General features: G+C 41.1%; 1 protein-coding gene across 1 annotated transcript in view; it reads right to left on the reverse strand.

Annotated features, from left to right (window-relative positions):
- The window catches only part of ADIPOR2 (adiponectin receptor 2), a 39467-nt gene that overhangs the window by 14795 nt on the left and 5451 nt on the right, over positions 1 to 19221 (reverse strand). The window contains exon 2 of the mRNA XM_026052141.1: positions 4801 to 5037. Coding sequence (XP_025907926.1) covers positions 4801 to 4965 — 165 coding nt within the window. The 5' untranslated portion in view covers positions 4966 to 5037. The remainder of the gene's footprint in view (positions 1 to 4800; positions 5038 to 19221) is intronic.

A 19221-nucleotide genomic window follows, 5' to 3' on the forward strand; every position in this document is an offset into this window, starting at 1 on the left:
TCTTCTGTTATTGTTAATCCTGACAGTAGAAAACAAAACAAGTTCTGGTCTTGGGGAAGCTGGTGCTTACACACACATGAGAAGACAGACAGACACAGAGGAAACAAGCATTCTGCTGAACACCACATAAAAGCCAAGTTGGGCATTTTAAAGGATTTGTTGGAGGAAGATGCAAATCAATCCAATGGTACCATCTTACATTACCCCACCTGAAAATGGGGCGGGCTGTCACTCCCTCCCCATTACTGCCCAAATCCTGTGGATATGACCTCTGTAAGAACAATGGAAAAGCACTGTGGAATCTAACCTTTGTCCAGGAAAAGAGCTGGAGCAATGAATTTCAAACAAAGCCACTCCCTCCCTCTCCAGCTTCAGCACACAGCACAGCAAGGAATGGTTACAAAACCAGCTGGCAGGGAACAAACTGAGTCCCACATGCCCTCTCGCACGGCTGCCAGGCTTTGGAGACAGGCAAACCCAGCTGCAGCTCAAGAAGTTTGCAGCTTTCTTCGAGGAAACTTTCTGAGAGACAGGGCAGACGCAGACACAGCCCTTTCCCACATTACCAGACTTCTGGGCAGATCATCATCCACTCATGCTGGACTAAGTCACCAAGCTCGCTCTGTTCTGCGGGCGTCCAAGGGCTAAAAGCCTGTTAATAAACTGGGCACATTAGCATGTTTGTCAGCTAAGGATGGYAATATCTGACCAATTGAAGCCTGTTGAGCCTGGAAACCATCTCCACAGATGCATCATGTGTCTTCATACTGTTTAAACCGGAGTACTCAAACACTGTTCTGTATAGCCACAAATGCTCTCTGTGCAAGAAAAGGCATATTATAGGGAAAGATAAGCACTTGCTTCAGCAATTAGTCTGAGAACAAATACACGTTACTTCCAGTGCCTGGAACAGCAAATGAAGGAGAAATTCTGACATTAAGATTTTTTGACCTGAAGGAAAAAGGCCAATTTCTCATGCTTTCAAAGAAATAACGTCATTTCCCAAGAACTGCAAAAAACAGAGAAATATAAGAGCAGCTACTAGGGAGCGATAAAGTCTTGATATAATCTGCCTAGAAACAAAAGTAAATATGTTTTGGTGAGACCTCAAATTTTATTATGCCAGGCCTCTCCCACACCCTCTCCTAAGGCAATCTCAACAAACAAAACCTATAACGCAATGCAGGAGGAAAGCAAATGCAGAAGCTTTTTTTTTTTTTTTTTTTTTTTTTTAAAACAGAAGTCCAACTACCATTAGCAAAATGCTAGGTGCAATAAGGCTTAATGGTTTCAAACTGGGCAAAAAGCTTGCAAGTAGATTAAAAAAAAGACAGTGAAAATTCCCAAGTATTAGCTCCAGGGAGTCTATTTGAAGACTTAAATATCAGGCTTTGACCTGTAAGACTTTAACTGGGCATTTTTCATGCAAATAACATGAAGCATAAAGACAAGATAAGTGTTCCACAAGTTTACATGCCCATTTGTGAAAGCTGTTGTTGTGGTCCCTACAGATAATATATGCACTGTTCTGTAACAGTAAAAGCTTTGAGCAAGTTCTSTGATCCCAGCAACAGATTCTCAGTGATATACTCACCTTCCAATCACTCTTCAAGTTTTCTTTTACATCTGAAAGCCTGTTACCCCCTCCTCCCTCCCTCTTCCACCTTATTTTGGTACTTATGTCCCGAAAAGCCACTCTAGCTGCATGCAAGTATCAGGAAGTTTGCAGAGGTCAGATTCCACCTGAGGTGAAAGCCCATGGCCCAGGAGAAGTGACCTAGCTGAACGTTTGCCAAGGCTGCTTCTATCCACTCAGATGACTGGAGAGCTATACGTGCCTTTCCCTAAGCCCCTGCTCTAGATTATCAAACCCTTCAGATCAAGGGGCCTCGCTTCATTGGGGCTTTTCTGTGCCACACAAGACAACTGCACCGCACAGCTCAACTTTAAGACAGGAAACACAATTCAAGAACATGAGTCTGATGGTTGGAATAAAGGCAAAGAAAATGGTTCTTTGTTCACCTCCTGTCACTGAGGGATTGAAGCGAGAAAGAAAAAAGTCAAGCACAGGTTTTTAGAGCAGCATAAAGAGCCCATTCATCAGGTTATAAAAAGTCACATGCATTTGCTTGTGTCAGCTTAACAAAGCCACAGTAAGAGGGATTTCTTTAGAAGCTATGACACTGCCTGAAATACAAAAGCAGTTGAGACATGAAAACACCAGATAAAAACAGAGAAAAGATGCTGTCACCAAGGCCAGACAATCCAGCACGCTACAGACAGAAGCACCTGCTTAAAAGTGTTTTCCAGCACATAACACATGTAACACAGTGAAAAGAAAAAAAAAAAGCTGCAGAAAGAAAAAGATTATGCAATGCCTCCAATCCTCTTCCCACCACAAGATCAGACAGGTTCCTCCTACAAGAGGMGCAGAAAGTCAATACACAAGCAGACAGGGGAAAATGAATTTCATGAAGGAAGGTTTGGGGCAGGTTTGATGTGCTAAACAACACTCCCCCTCCCCCCACACACACACACAGAGCAAGGATATAAACAAGCTAGTAGGAACAAATGTTTGGATGCAYCAGGAATGGCACCAGGAAGAGACAGAACAAGGCAATTTTATCACTGTACAAAAATAAAAGCTTTCACACAAATGCCTCAAGTCTTAAGCCCAAAATGTTTTATCGAAGTATCATAACTACTTGGATACCTATACATGATGACATTCAAGAATATCAATACTATTAGCATCTTGTAAGTAGAAGGATCTAAAAGCTTAGGCTATCACGGATGTTCCAATGAAGACATTGTACTTATCCCATTTGCTTCTCCAACATATGTATTCCTAGGTTGTTACTTCTTGCTTTAAAGAGACTGCATTTGACTCGTAAGGTACTAATACAATGGGCAYGACTTAAATCCTTTTATAAGGGCATATTTAGCCTATATGCCTTGGAAGTATTACCATATACAGAACAGCAATAATCTTGTGTTACTCTTACCTAATAAAAGCCTTGTCAAGACTAGCAGAAAAGGCTGCACTAATAAGTCATTTCCACCAAGACTGTTTCAGATAGTCATGATGTACAGCAGAGCACAAAGCAAAGCCTAGCTTGCATGTCAATGTATTTGAGTAACAGCTGTGCTTATAGAAGACAAAGGAAGACACGTCACAATGTGCTTCCCAAATTATTTAGAATACTGCAGCATGCCACAAAACAGAGCCATTTGCAACCTAACATTAGWTAGGTTATCACAGTAGAGAACTTGGAGGTACTCTATCCAAGGTATCAAAGCATCTATTTTCTTAAAGGGGGGGAAACAAGAAATTATACAGAGGACACAGGAATAAAGATTAGGAAGAAAAAAAAATCAAGAAAACAGAAAGTCAAAGGAAGTAGAGAAAGTCCTTTAAAATACGGACATCAAACATGCCCGATTAAAGGTGCATATATATATATATAGCCTGTCTGCTAGTGCCATTCAATATTTTGCCATCAGTAGATTCGGCCACTACCACTTTGCACACCTTTCACACATACATTATGACTTTCGCCATAATGCAGAGAAAGACCGAGTACCCCTTCTATTAGTAGGATGCTGAGAAGGTACTGTAGAAGTTCATGGCCACATACAACTTGCATCAACTAGGCTTCTTAGCCACAAATACTTGTTCTAACTTCTCATTACAAGGGTACTTGAAGATATACTCAGTCAGGGCTCACGCTGCTATTAAAGTTTAGAGAGTCTAACAAAGGTTTTTGTGTTAGGTGTAGGTCCATTGTGCACAGCTGGAACCTGTGGCAAATGCAGTTACAGCAAGAGTCCAGCTCTCAGCATTAAAGATAATGCTACACAACATCATCATCTTTTTGCTGCTGGCTAAAAACACTGAGCTGTTTAACTAAGCTGATAGAGTAAACTCATTAAGCCCTGATAAACGTAATAGTGACTGTAAGCTGAATGCCTATTCCACTTAACTGTGCTGATATGCATCTGTAAATATCCTGGTAGAAGCGCTAATTAACAGTTCTGAACTGCAACCAGAGGGTACTTCTATCCAATGCTTGGACACTACCTTCGTACAACACCTAATTAAGCTGCTGAATGCCCTTCCGCAGGATACTGTGGCTGACAAACTTTAAAGGCTTAGGCAGCAAAAACTCATAAACAGTGCCACTGGTTCAGGAAATCCTTGACCACCAACTGCTGAAGGGTGCCAGAGATCCCAGGGAAGTAACACAACATGCTGCCCGTCCTTTTAGCTTTCCTTGCAAGCCTGTTACTGGGTTCTAGCAGAGGTAGGATACTGAGCAGGGCAATCTTTGGCCTAACCCAGCATGGCCATTCTTCTCGTAAGAATGTTAGAAAACAGATTTCTTCTCTCCTGCTCTCCCAGAAAACAGCAACCAGCTAAGATTCAGATTATATCTGTGACACAGTCAGTACATTTTCTCATTCCACTTATACCTAACAGGCAACTGGAGCAGAAAAAAAAAGCCCYTGGTATGAACACTGCCTCTACAGTAAATAATGAGATAGTATAAAACAAACTCCACTGCTTTATGTAGGAAACTAAACACAAAGCTGGTATCTTACACCTATGCCCAGCCTTGATACCCAAGTTCCCATATATTCAACTGAACATTTCTGACAGTTTTCCATTTTTATTATAGTTATTTAACTATGGGCACAAAATAGTTGTAGGCTCTCACTTCACCTTTCTGGAACTTATTTCAAACACTGAAGCACTTAAATTTGCTGGGATAAATGAGTTAACGGATTACCATAACTTACATTTTCCTGGTCAGAAGATAGAGGCGGCTGCACTAGAAGAAGCCTCTGCTCAGAGCTGTCCTCTTCACTGTTTGACTGTGCTCCAGTGCTAGACATGTGTCCTTTCCTGAGCCGTAGACCTGGCTCTGGAGAGCCAGCATTATCGAGTTCCGTTAGTTCATTCATGAGACGCCGGGAGCCTTCTCAAATGCTCTTGCTTCCTCTTGGGGCTTTGGCTTGGCTGATAATGTGTTGGCTCTGAAAGACAAACAGGTTATATAACTGAAACAAAGTTAAAAAGAAGATTACAACAGTTGGCTAAAAGAAAAGCGCGTCTGAAAGCCACTAAACAGTTAAGGCTAGCTGTTTAGAAATTGCTAAGGTTGCCTTTAAGTATGTCCAAACTCGCACAGATCATCCATGCAGACTTTTACAATGGGCAACGAATTCTCAGCTCATGCCCACTGATGTTGCTGTTTGCCAACRCAGGTTAAACACCTGCCTTTGAAAGGTGACAAAGCCAGATTCAACACAACAATAAACTCACAAAAGCCCTTTAAAAAAAATTAAAATCACTGTTGCAAGTGCTATGATGTTAACATCACAGCCATTCTGCAACACTCATTTTTTCCATGGGAACAAGGCCCGTTTCAGATTGACTAGGCTAGATTCCATGCCTGCAGATATACCAGTGTCTAATGTGGTAGTAAGCAAGTAGAATTCAAGCTGCAACAGACTTCAGACAGGTTGTAATGAGGGCAGCTGTACACACAAGGGTTGTTTCCCTTGCTTAAACTACCATGTCCAAAAATACTCCTAGCAATATGTCTGTACCTTTACTTCTAAAGGAAACTAGACCAGATGGATTTAGTGCCATGTCTCCTGAACACAATAATCAAAAATACATATTTTTCCTCCCCCCCAAACCATAAGCCTTATCATCTTACCAGAAGAGYAACTAAATTTTGCCCTTGTAACACCATGAAAAGCATTTGGGGGTAAATTTAACCGAAGATATTAACAATTACATTTCCAGAAAAATGGCARCCTGTCAATCTGAGCCATCATCCAACAGCACTATTGGTTGCCAACTTCTTCTGTCCATCACTGTGTGATGGTCACCTCAATAGCCAGCCAAGATGCACTTTGACAGCTGTTTTCTAACAAGACAGAATAACCAGAATGTCAGGAGGAATCAGRAGGTGGCACTCAGGTGAGACTGCAGAATTCCTCTGAATCACAACCTGTTCGCTTTGTACTAGACACTTCCGATCCTCCTATTACTGCAGCATTAGGCACTTAAATATGACTAACAAGTCAAAATAAGGGCACCCACCTAACAGGTTTTAGCTTGCAACAGTGCGTAAGTAGACTAGAATCTTAGTACCCAATAAAAAAAAAGATGCAGATCATCAATATCAAATCCCCATTTTATATCTTTACCATCCTCCTTTATGGTAATCTTGTAATAAAAGAGTACCTCCCAAAAGTCCACAAAAAATGCCTCTTCCTTTAATGAATTAACCTCATTTGCATGCGGTGACTACATGACAGTTCTGGGCTCTGTCAAAAATGCCACGGCTGGCGTTGCTGCAGCTGTCTTCATGTTACACCCCCTCAGCTGTCTGGCAGTCTCCAGTGGGGAGAGGTGTTAATGAGCAGGTACCAGACTGGGCAAAACTAACCCACACACGATTCGCCTGAGTTCAGCTGGGCAAACTGCTTTAACCACCCAAGGTGGCAGGTTTCCAGTAGGAGAGCAGAGCAGATGGTGCTGGTAAGCCCACCTTGCTGACAGCTCGGCCACACAGGCTCCAGCTGCCACCAGGAGAGTCCCATCGAAAACGGCCACAGCTGTTTATTTGGTAAACACAAGAGCTGGTCAGAACTATCGGCCTGTGAGAATTAAGGCAAGGGATTACAAAGCTATATGAGAAGGTCGATGAAGACGTTAGGTTGAGCAAGAGGATTTTAAGACTAAGAATATTCAACAAGCAACTGAACAACCAAGATCTTTCAAAATCTTGCCTTTGGCAGCTTTAAAGCAGAGTCACAGTTCTTTTTGCATGTAACACAGAGACTTTGTCACACTGGAATTCAGCAAAACTGATCTGAAAAGTACGCAATGAGAACTACCCTTTAATGTCAAATTTGCTGGGCATCTCTATTTAAAAGGGAATTTACAGAAGTCTAATTTCAGTACAGGACATGGTACCCAATTTGAAGCTGTAGTTATAGCAGAGAAAGAAGGCCAAATTGGCAAGGCAGCTGTCTGTAAACAGTTATGAAAACACATATACATCTCATATACCCACATATGTCTGTTTATCACCTTTTGAACGGGTATGCAATAGTTAATTCCACGGATTGATCAATTCGCATTAGCCTTTTAGCAGCAAGTTCTACTGGTTTTTCTTCCCACCAGCTTGAAGCAACAGAGCAGCCCCTGCACAATGCCCTAACTGCCACATTGCCCAAGAGCACGTCCTTGCATCAGCCAAGCCCGTGCCATTAATGCAGTGACGCTCAGCGGCCAGGGGACAGGAGCCAGCGCGACGGGCGGAACCACGTTTGGACTCATACGAAGCCAAGAGGCTTGCAAAAAGATTCAAGTACAGAAACACACACAAACACCAAAAGGCTGCACAAAATTGGCCTGGAAGATTTGACTTGCATTTGTTGCCAAGCAATCACTAAGGTTAAAGAAAAAGCTATTTCCACTCAAAGTTAATTTTCATTTAACAGTACAGATGAATTTCAGAACTCTGCCTAAGTAACATTCATAGTGCCCTAAATTTACAGTGGATTTGCTTAATGAACTAAGTTTCCATGTTGTCCTTTGTATAGGATCATTTCAGAGCTAAATCTGCTTGCCCTTCCTAAGCATGCAAAGTGAGCTAGTTGACAGATAATCCAAAGATTTTAGACCCTCTAAGCGGATTGCAACAGCAAACAATGTGTACCTAAATATAACAGAAAACTGGTAATAGCCCAAACTCAAGTTCCTGAAAGAAAGCAGAAAGCAAGCAGTACRAAGTCATGAATGGGAACCACAGAGATGGACTTTAATTGCTGGTTAATTTTCCAGGAGTCCACAGTTAACTGAAGAGTTCAAACACGGAGGATGACCTTTTTCCTAATACATGAAGCCTACACATGCTCAGTAGGATCTGACCAGAACAACAACTGATTAGAAGATCACAGGTGAAATAAGAGGCCTACTGCCCGTTCTCTCTCTAAATCTAAATGGGGTAATGAATCCAAAGCTGGAAGTTTGAAAGGTAGAGAATGCTTCTCTTTTGGAAAGGATTGCTTCACATTTCAGTTGAATCATAAATCTTGAGCTTAAAGCCTTCAACTTTCATTTTTTGCAGCATGGAACAACCGAAAGTTTCATTTAAATGAGTTGYCGTTGAGAAAGGAAGTTGCCACACACAACCTAAACTCTGCCTTACATTTTTAGGTACAGTAAGGGCATCAGCACCTAGACCAAACAGTAAGTTTCCACTGCTTAAATCATCTGAGAAATGTAGATAGACAGTTTGATGGGGTTTTTTTTTTTTGGTTTGTTTGTTGGTGTTATGCTGTTTAAATACATAACTTTTGAATGCTAAGCCAGCTCTTAAGATAAAACTTATCAGTTCAACACTGTGATAAGTTCCCAACAGCCCATGAAAGAGAGACTATTCCATTAACGTGTTGACTCCTATGCGCTGCTGCCACCACACAGCCTACAAGAGCCCATGTGGTCACTACTCAACTGTTCCCCTGTCACTCCTACAGCAATGAGAGTCAGCACYGGTATCAGGCTCCATCTCATTTCTGAAAGCAGGATGGGGAGAAAACAAAGCTATTTCAGTAGCTCCCTGCTGCTATGCCACAGCCCAGGAGTCGCACAGCATATTTTAGGACATTTAAACACTTCCTTTCCTCATCAGTTTGGGAAGTAAAATAAACCTACATCACATGATGATGCTACTGCTCTTTGCAAAATATTTGTGGATATTCTAACAATAGCCTGGAATGGCTTACAAGTTTTCTACTTTGGTTTTTTACCTAAGCTAAACAAACATCATATAGTAGGAAAGCTAAGAAAACCCTCAAATTTAACTACAAACTCTATCCCTAAGAGAGGGGTCACAGACCTCCTTAAGACAGCACACAGCCCTGGGTGATGAGACCGTCTCCTACAATTCCTAAGCAAAGCAATCTCACAACCATTCAACTCTTCCCAGTACAGCCACCCTATGAGCAGCACTGGAATCAATCTCTCCAGGCTTTCTTCCCACCGATAGCTGGCATCGGAAAGAGTAAAAATGTCATCTTCTCTTCACTCCCTTGTCACTGATCTACAGCCTTTCTGACAGAAACTCCTGTTCAGGGAGGAAAAAAAATACAGTGGATGCCACTGCCTTGCTAATCCTCTTCAGAGCATCCTCAAACTTGCATGTGCAGCCCATAAGTGGGACTAATCATCACATGATGAGTTCACTCTCATCAACACAGCTTAGACACTAAAAGAACAAAAGATCATCGTGAAAGTTTCATGCTCAAAATATTTGTTCATTTTTATGGAAGGGCTTGACTGCTTGAAATTCATAAAAGTTAATAATTAGCAATTACTTATTTAGTAATTAAGTTACTAAGCTACCCAGTCAACCCTAAGACAGCCTCCATCCACGTGCCAACACAGCTGCAGCAGCATCACTAGCTGGTGAGCTACATTCACAGTGGCACAGCTATCCGACCAATAAACACTTATAGATTCACCAGCTTCCCAAATCAGCAGTTGTGTGCACTAGTTTGAGGAACAAAGAAGGTGGAACTGCACAGCCASAGCTCTTAGCAGAGCTACAGAGGGCAAAGCATCTCCTGCAGGCTCCACAGGCCAGCGCTCATGACAAGAACACAAGTTACTTTGGATGAGGGAGGCAGAATCTGCTTACCTTCCGGCTGCCCTGACTGAAATAAGATTACTAAACAAAATAAAGCTTTTGGGCATCTTGTAGTTACAGTATTTTCTGCTAGAGAGGTTCTGTCACAAGTGGCTCCTCCTGTCACAAGCAGCTCCTCCCCAAGTGATGCAGTCATACTCACAGCACTGTATGACTTAATTTACTTAAGTTACTCTCAGATCATACTACCAGGAACCCATCCCTCCCTCCCTAGCACCAGTACTACTGCTCATTTGACTTCATCCACAGTGACCTGATTCAAAGAAATAATTGAGTAATTTTTTTTCTTCTTCCTTCCCCAGCTGCCAGCTTGGCACCTGACCCACTTACTGGGAAAATTCAGCAATGATCAGTGTCAAAACAAGGCAGGAGATGGGAGGGTACAGTTGGGGTAAGGGTGAAAGGGAAGAGGAAAACAGCAGAAAAAGATTTAGTGCCATATCACAATAGCTACACTGTTGCTGAATCCCACCCATAGACGGGGCCTAGCTAATCCATGCTGGGTCACACATTAACTACATGAGTTATCACACGGGTGGCTGCTCTCTTCATGTCCAAGCTACGTCTTTTTCCATTAAGGTGTTAAACATCCACAGCCTTCCAAACACTCTCCAAAGCAAACAAGGGCATGTAAGCATGGGAGGAAGAAGAATCTCAGTAAACCTCATGTTTTCTTAATGTACCCTGAAGGAAAAGGATGAATCAAGTGGTAAAAATTCTTTGGAGGTCATCTTTAACAAGGAGGGACAAAGCAATCCAGCACCTCTTCTCTTAGATGCAATTTCCCTAGATAAAGAGACATCTGCAAAACAAAGCTTACAGATTCCTGCGGCGGGTCAATGGCCAAAACGCTGTCTTTGGAGCTTGTAAACTGTCACTGGACACTTCAGCCTAAGCTATTTCACAGCAGGCTCCAGAGGCAAACAATCAAGTACATTCGGATGCATTCGGATCCAAAGAAAGGGAACAAGCCAAGAGCCTGCCTGCATTAACAAAGTGCATCCATTTCAGAGGATCCCCTTACATTGTTACAACATTTGTCCAATTTGTACTGCAAATTGGATCCCAATTTGGTAACTGGGTTAAAGTGTTATGTCAGAGGCTGGCCCTGCCCCAGTGCAGAATGTCCAGTTGTCACAGACTGGATGGCTGCTGTAAATTAGTTTTACTCTTCAGCTAACCATAGCCAAGAGTATTGCCACAAAAGCTGTATTAAATGAGCAGCAGAAGATCAGGATCTTTTTACACCATATTCGACAAAAAAGCCACTGCCCAGACACACATGACTTTCAGTTCATTTTTCATTAAACATCTCATTTTTCTCTGAATGAGAAACATTTGGTCTCTGTGCTATTCTATGCTTTTCTTTCTGTGGCACCTTCCTAGTTCACATCAACTTACTTGACAACTGCCAACAATAGAAATATGTATTTATTTTTTGTTAGTAACACATTGGATCACCAACTGTCTAAATGTGAAAGACTGAAATTAGACACAAGTTCTCCTCCTATAAGATAGAACACAGCCTTTTAAGTCATGCCTCAATGGCACTCAATTCATTAAAAAAAAGTTGGATGAATATAAAAAAAGTGTCTTTGGAGGCACTAGAACGCAGAACTAAACTACTAGGCTTGTTGTACTCCCTCTCCCCCGTACAGAGAGGATGTCTGCAGGAGAATGAAAATGGCACCAGATCAACATGAGCAATCCAACAGCAAGCATTCCTCTGAGGTCTGAATCCTGCTAAGATACGAATCAAAATCTTCAGCTCAGGTACTCCAACCCAGAGAAGAACCATATTAAAAACAYACATCCTCCGCCTCCACACCATCCTACAACACACACAAAATGATTGAAAAAAAAATTGATCAAAAAAATTGATTGGAAAAAGGAAAGCACAAGACCACAAATTTCAAATAGGAAGACAGGAAGGAGCCGTTGCCTTCAGAGCTTCTCAGGGGCTTCATGGAGAGCTCATCACCTGGATGACAAAACTGGGCATATTCCAGAGCTGGTTACTGCCAAGAGGGGGCAGCCCCACTCTTTCTCTCCYTGTGAGGACATTAGGCAATCCCTCTGGTCGTGTCTACCCCCTCCAAAGACCTCTCATACCTGTCAAAGCCCATTCCAGTTGGTGCTCTTAGGGGGGTGGAAGAAGTTCTTGAAGCAAAGAGGAGAAAGAAGAGTGTTGCATCAGATTAGCAAACTAGGTTGGGTTCTGTATGCTGTCAGATAAGCAGTAAGGCAATGGGTGACGTAGCACAGTACACAGGACCATGTGGCTAAAGACTTCCAACCTGCAGTGGAGGACTGAGAGATTTACCTGTTGGCTCAGATACTTATCATATATACCCAGACCCAGGTGGCCTGGCAAAGCAGATGCCTTACAGAGACTACCAAGCTAAGCACAAAGGTCAGGATTCCAGGAGGCAGGCTCCGATGCTGAGCAGCACATCACTCTTCCCAATTTTTGGAAGCACACAGATTCCAGCTTTGCTGRTAATCTTGGCAAGCGCTATTCATGGTGCTGTGAGCTAACACACCAGTATTTATCTTGTGGGTGACAGGTTTGGTCTACAAAACACGTTCGCATTCCCACATTTGCGCAGAAGGTAGAACAGAGATATTCTATTTAGGTTCAAAGTCTTTTGTTGTTCCCCACAGTGGAAAGAAGCACGCAGTTCTTACCTTAGGGGTTTTGAAGCAGCTCTGCCATAGGTCAGACATTCCTGAAATTTGTTACTCTTCTATAACTACATCACAAGAATAACCAGCCACCTTACCCCGTGCTTTGAGTCAGTCTAGGAACAGACCAGACAACAGCAGAGTATCTTTCTTCAGCTATTTCCTTAGTCACCAAAGATAAAAAAAAATAAAAAATAAAAAATAAAAAAGCACCAAGATCTACAGCTACTAAATTCCACCTAATTAATATCGGGCAGAAGCAGATTTAGTCAAATGGCTGATGTTTTAGACAAGACCAGGGTTTGTAACATCACACTGCTTTAATTACGGGCATTAACATCCTTCATGAAATAACCAAAGAATATATAATCTACTTTGACAAGATAATCACCATTGAAAGTGTTAAGAAATGAGCTTAAATTCAGTTTATGTCCCTTCTACTATCTGCTACTACCTTTCAGATAAACAGTATTCTCGAGATAGTAATATATTACATTGCAAACTGTGACACAAGATCAAAGACACTGATATAGCATAATTCAAAAGCAGAAAGATGAATTATTACATTCAACCTCCTCTAACTAAGGAGAAGAAAAAAGCCAACACACAAACTTGTAACACCCTGTGCAATTACTGCTATAATTCCAAGAATGACAACTACTACCTGCATATGTGCAAGCTCTTTRAGTAAAGATGTAGCTCACACTCAAAACACATAAAACCTAAACCAGGTCACTTGCACAACAAGTCATCTTCCTGCCATTTATTTTATAACCCCGGCACAAGACTTTTGCCAGTATAACCGCATTCCCTGCGGAGCCTTTCGCTCCTATCACTGTGACCTAGAGTCCAGTTAACAAAGCTACACTAGTATAAATTTGAAGCGTGAGAGTGCTTAGGACCTTGAACTTGTTCCATATTTCTTCAAGTTACTAAGAAGTAAAATCATATTCCTCTTGAAGAGCTCTAGGTTTTCCAGTTCACAGTGCTGGCCGCTCCACCAGGCCAAAGCTAATGGTTTGAAGACTGAGAGGAGCAATGGAGGAGTGTGAATAACCAAGACAAGSGACAGAAACTGTGTTGACACTTTTAATTTTTACAACTATTATTGCAACTTTGCCTATATTTAAACACTAACTGCATTATTCTATTTCTGTAATAATTAGATCTACACTAATGATGATTTGTGAATTAATTTTCATTAATTATATTGGCAATAAATTCTTGGCTTTCTATATATGAGCATACATATTTATATATGTACACGCGCATAGGCATATACACACATTTACATGGTGTGCTTCCTCTCTGCCCATATACAAGATCTGGAGTTTAACACTGTCAGTGGACTGCTCCATTCCTGCTCCCATTTTGCAATTCTGAASGGCATTATTAGTCTTTGAAGTGCTACAGGAAAATTATAATGTAATATCCAAGTCTGAAAGCAGCCTGGGGGGGAATTAACCAAATGGACCGCCTGAACTTTTAACACCCTAACCCCACAGAACCCTTTGGTACCACAAACATCAACGCTGCTCTGTACCAAAAGGTCTTCACGTAGTTACGTACATTTTGGTGACAGTATTTAAACATCAACAACAAACAACACACACAAACCCCCACACAGCAGTGAGTCACAGTCTATCTACGCCTTCTGTTTGCAGATGTCTTCTGGACATCACAGAAGACGCAAAATTTCTGCAAGAAACCCTAACAATGGAAAGGAAACGTGGCGAAGTTGATAAATAGCCACCCTGTTAAGAGTGGGAAGGGCAGGAATTCGGGCTGACTTCCTGGAGAAGGGCCCAGACGGGAGGAACACGAGCAGAGAGAAGAAAGTGGGTCAGCAAGCTACTGAATAGTTATTTGTCCTAATTTTCAGTACTCGGTGAAGGTAGTCTCACGTTAGCCCAAGTGCATCTGCAAACAGTGTTAATACATGTAAAACTATTCAAGTTAAYTACATTGGGAAGAAAAAAAAACGCTTATACTGGCACAGTATCTAGTGCCAATGAAGCTGGCATAGAGGGATCTAATAGCAGTACAAGCTCGCTCTTGTCAGCAGAGAAATAAGCTATATTAGCATTATTCAATGCAGAGATTGATACAGTATCCCTGCCTGCATCGGAGAGGCAGCAGAGCCATCCAGGCTCCCGTGACAGGCGCAGGCTGCCCTCAATACTGAAGGAAGGYAAGCGCATAGGTGGAGTGGGATGTATACATGCCAACATAAAGCTGCAGGCCAGGGCTCTGCCTCGAAAGCCTGCTGCAAGCCACATAAAGGCGGCCAGATGAAAACTCAGCTGCCTTCTAAAACCCCCAGGTACACCACTATGAGAAGCACAGAAAGTTYTTGCAGTATCGACAGCTTGGCAGGGGCAGACATGCTTTTCAAAGCAGCAGACACTGACAGACTTATAAATGCCGAAAGTCAATAACCGGTGTTGTGAATTTAATCTCCCCTCTTAAATTTTGTATACGTTAGAACAGAAATAAAATCTTGGATGACAACTGACCTGCCCAGATAGGCAGGCCACCCCYGACCTATGCTGACAAACAAGCAGTTGTAGCTAAGGAAACAGAGTATGAAGTGACACCAGCCTTCCACGTACAAAATACAAAATCTGGAATCTATTTTTATCATGTGCTAGTTATCAGTTCAGATGTTTTACAGTTTGTCATTTGCTAAATGATTTGGAAAAGGATTTTCTTTGTAACAACAAAAAAAAAAAGGTTATTTCAGAATTTCTTTAAGAGTCCAGCCCAGCACAAGCTTTTGCAATCACCACAGCTACAAAAAAAATAAAGGAAATATCAAACATAACTAAACACTTTCCGTAAGCCAAGTGAATGTCACAGAACTAGCAGATGGCAAACTTAAAAAAAACAACAACAACAAAAAAACACAGAGGTTGTCCTTGACAYAGCAAACTGTAACACACAGAGTCACAGTAAAACTGAACAAAYTCACAGGTAAAATCCATCAAGGGATGCCACAAAGCCACCTCCAGGACTAGAGTTCCCTGAGCTAAAAATGTCGCAAAACAGCAAGTATTTAGGACAAGTAACAGCACGTTTTCCACAGGCTCCCTGTATGCTCCTGTTTAATCGCTATTTAAAAAAAAAAAAAGTTTAGTGCTATTGAAAAAAAAAAGGCAAGGTGAAGCCTGCTTTCAGTTATCTTGAAAAGTGGATTTGTGCTCCTGGGGGTAACAAGAAGCAGGCATACAAATCTGGAACTCTTGATTTTGATAGACCTGCCCACTGACATGATAACTTTGACTTAAATAAACCTTTACATAGTTACAGCTGAATCTGTATGAAGATGAACCAGCACAAAACCAAGGAAACGAAGAAATTCTTAATCATTTCACCTACCTCATCTCCCATAAGACTTTCAGTGAAACCCCAGACACCATATTTTATTCAAGCCCTCAAGCAATTTGTCAAGGCAGATTTATTACAGTCATAAATACATTAATTCACATGTTAAACTGCTTTGGGTCAYTTAAAGTTAGTCAGAAAGGAGTTTTATCAAACTATATGTAATACTGCTCTTTCATATACATTGGAGTCCAAAATCAGAGCTTGAGAAAGATCATCAGTGACAAATGCAACAGCCTAAGATCAGCAAGGAATGCGGGAGACTTTTCCTGTCACTCATTTTCATTTTTCCTGCTTGATCTGAAAGCACGTTGCTAAAGAGCATAAAAGATTCCCTACATGAAACCCAAGTTTATCTCCTGTGCCACTACAGCTATAAAGCACTACTACATTCACAGGCCTGCTTCAAACTCACAGTGACAACATGGCAGTGCGGGAAGGAGTGTTTAACCCACATTACCTCTCCCTTCAAGCAGCACATAAAAGAGGAAAGTTTGCTCAAACATTACCTTTATAGCAGTATGTTCAGCAAGGGCTGTTCACACTCTTCTATGCTGTCTTGCCCAATACTTCAGAGGCTTGAAACTGTATGGCTTTTTTATTATCTCGAGCAGAAAGCACATTGTAAACAAGTATAATCAATTCTCTAGACTACTTACCTAAGTCAAAAGGTCAGTAACTGTCCAACAGTCTCTGCTCTTGTTTGAAGAGTAGTTTTAGCACAACTATCCTGCTCATTTCCTTAGTGACTGGCTCAGCAAYAGCACAACATCCCAATACAGGTATACTTTGTCACATCTCTTGAAACAGCAGCCTCAAATGGAAACAGCAGTAATAACCTTTCCTTTTTATGTCTGCCTAGTAATTAACTTAAAGTGCCAGTAATTCTTAATTACCCCGTCATTAGTATGACTAAATGTCACTCTACAATACGAATTATGGAACTATGCTTTGGTCAACCCGGAATATTACCACTGTCACCTGTGACTTTGTGTTTTAAYAAAGAACATGCTTATAAACTGCTGATTTATTACAGAGACATAACTTAGATTACTACCCACTCAGGAGTCCATTTCAGGCTTCAAATGACAGAGCATTCAAATATTCTGTTACCCCATAACAGGATCTCTGAGAAGGGAGTACGAAGTTTTAAGAGAGTTTTAATTCCTACATGGAATAAAATGTCTCAAAACATAACAAAGACGGACTGCAGGGCATGCTAGATCTCCTGGACACTTGGCACGCACTGTTAAGGCAACAGAAATGTGGAATTACACCTTTTTCATGGACTGCACAGAACATTCACGCAAGTCTTGTGGCAGATCAGCCCTAAGGCACTTGTATAATAACAAACTATTGAAACAGAGCCAAGATGTTAGTGTTCACAGAAAAACAGTCATGGGTTTTGTGATCATGCTTTGTTTTTCACAATGACTTTACTGTGATGTGTGACAAAGGGCTGATTTGGAGTGGTTAACTAATACAGAAAAACGCAGCTGGAAAGGTCTTGCATTGAAGAATGAGCAACTAAGGGTGCTCCCTGACAGCACCCTAATACTCTTTTCCACAGCTTGCAAGTCCGTACCGCTCAAAATCCAAGATGGACTTAGTTTACTCACAGACATAAAACTAAAAAAAAAGTACTGCTACATCAATCCTGACCTTATCCGAGTATTTTTAGACCTTTTTTTCCCCCCTCACCACAGTTTTTTCCTCTACGCTGACCCGTATACTGGAATCCTTCCAAATCATTTGACATAACTGGCATTTTCAACAGCATCACGCGCTAGTTAAGCGTTTAGGACAAAAATATTTACACAGGGTTGGGAAACTTGGTCAGTCTCTCTTTCTYGCCAACAAAGACCACCTTAACTTGAAATTCCGAGTTTAACTTTATGCAGATAAAGATAAGTCATTTCTCAACTTGAAACTTSATAGTATGGGAAGCATCAAGACCAAATAAGAAGACAATTTTACAGATGAAATAGCTAAAGTTAAATAGCTAAAGCTAATTTGTGTGTAAAAACACACAAATCAACTGCTTTAGCAACGAGTGGCCTCTTAGTGAATCCATCATACCCAGAAGATTTTAATGTTTTGTCATTGGACTTTGCACTCCCATTTGATATGAGATTACATGACACTTACAAAAAGCCTAATAAAAAGCAAAGGTAGCTTTGCTGAATTTCATCCCATATTTCTGTGGAATGATCTACAAAGAAAACTAAAAAAAAACACCCATGCTACATATGTACCTCTATTTATGTACCTCTCATCCAGGTACCTCTAGTTGTCAGAAAAAATGAGTATTCCTCTTCCATGCCCAAAACATACTTGAAAACCAAACCATAAAAAAAACTTTACAAATCAAATATAAGCCACCTAGCAGGTTCATTTCCTGCATCAGAAAGGCTTGCAAAAAAACCACAAAAAATATTAACTTTTAAACACATTCATTATTGAACGGTTATTTTTATAACTCTGCAGAATTGGTATGTTTTTTAATAATTAAAAAGGTCAAAAGCAGGAAGTGAAGTGCAGTAGCACTTAAGTCAAAGATATCGAGATTATGAGCATCTTCCTCTTAGAGCTGAGGCTATAAAGGCTAAAAGAGCACTAAGTAAAGCTTTTGTTGACTTTTTTTAAGSCTTATTTTCATCTCTCAGGATACCCACCTCAGAACACAATCCATTTTGTTCCCCGCTAAAGGTATAGCGGGCAAAAAGCCAGCAGCTGGCATTCTGTCACATAGCTACTTTAATAAGAGGTCTGAATAGGCTGTTCCTTTTATTTTTAYAGTCATATTCCATTAAAAGACTGAAAAATATCTGCATAAAAGACTAATATTGAGAACAGTAAAGTACAGCTGCTACCAACTTCCTGATACTATATCCTGTTCTAAGGAATCCATCAAGAAGTCCAAATAACCACTTAAACCTAAAATAAAAACAAACAAAAGTGCCATCTCTGGAATCTCTGGAATATATGCTATTCTTTGCAGGTAAATTAGTTCTACAGCAGCCCACAAAGTCAAAGAGCACCAGGTCCATTTACCAACWACTTATCTTCGGACCGCTGGTGTTTGCCCATGAAATCCAAGACCACAAACTCYACTAGCCAAGGAGAGCAGGACTTAAAGCATTAGAAAGACTAAGCAAGCACAACCTTCGGTTTATGCCAGGGGCTGGCATTCAGCAAATCTCAAAAGCGGCCCCGATGAAACGCAATACAGTATTCTTCATAAAAGTATGTCTGCTCTGCCAGYTTAGAGCAGCCAAAATGCATATTCAGTGGCTCTTCATCTCAAGTCCTACTAGCTAGCCTCTTTCCTTGTTCCAAATGCTAAAATGCAGCAGTTAAAAGCTTGGCAGTACTCTCTCAAGACTGATAACCAGCCTTGGCTATACTTATCTTTGCA

This window comes from Nothoprocta perdicaria, unplaced genomic scaffold (assembly GCF_003342845.1).
Source record: "Nothoprocta perdicaria isolate Ctin4 unplaced genomic scaffold, notPer1 scaffold_84, whole genome shotgun sequence".
In the NCBI taxonomy this organism is placed as follows: Eukaryota; Metazoa; Chordata; class Aves; order Tinamiformes; family Tinamidae; genus Nothoprocta; species Nothoprocta perdicaria.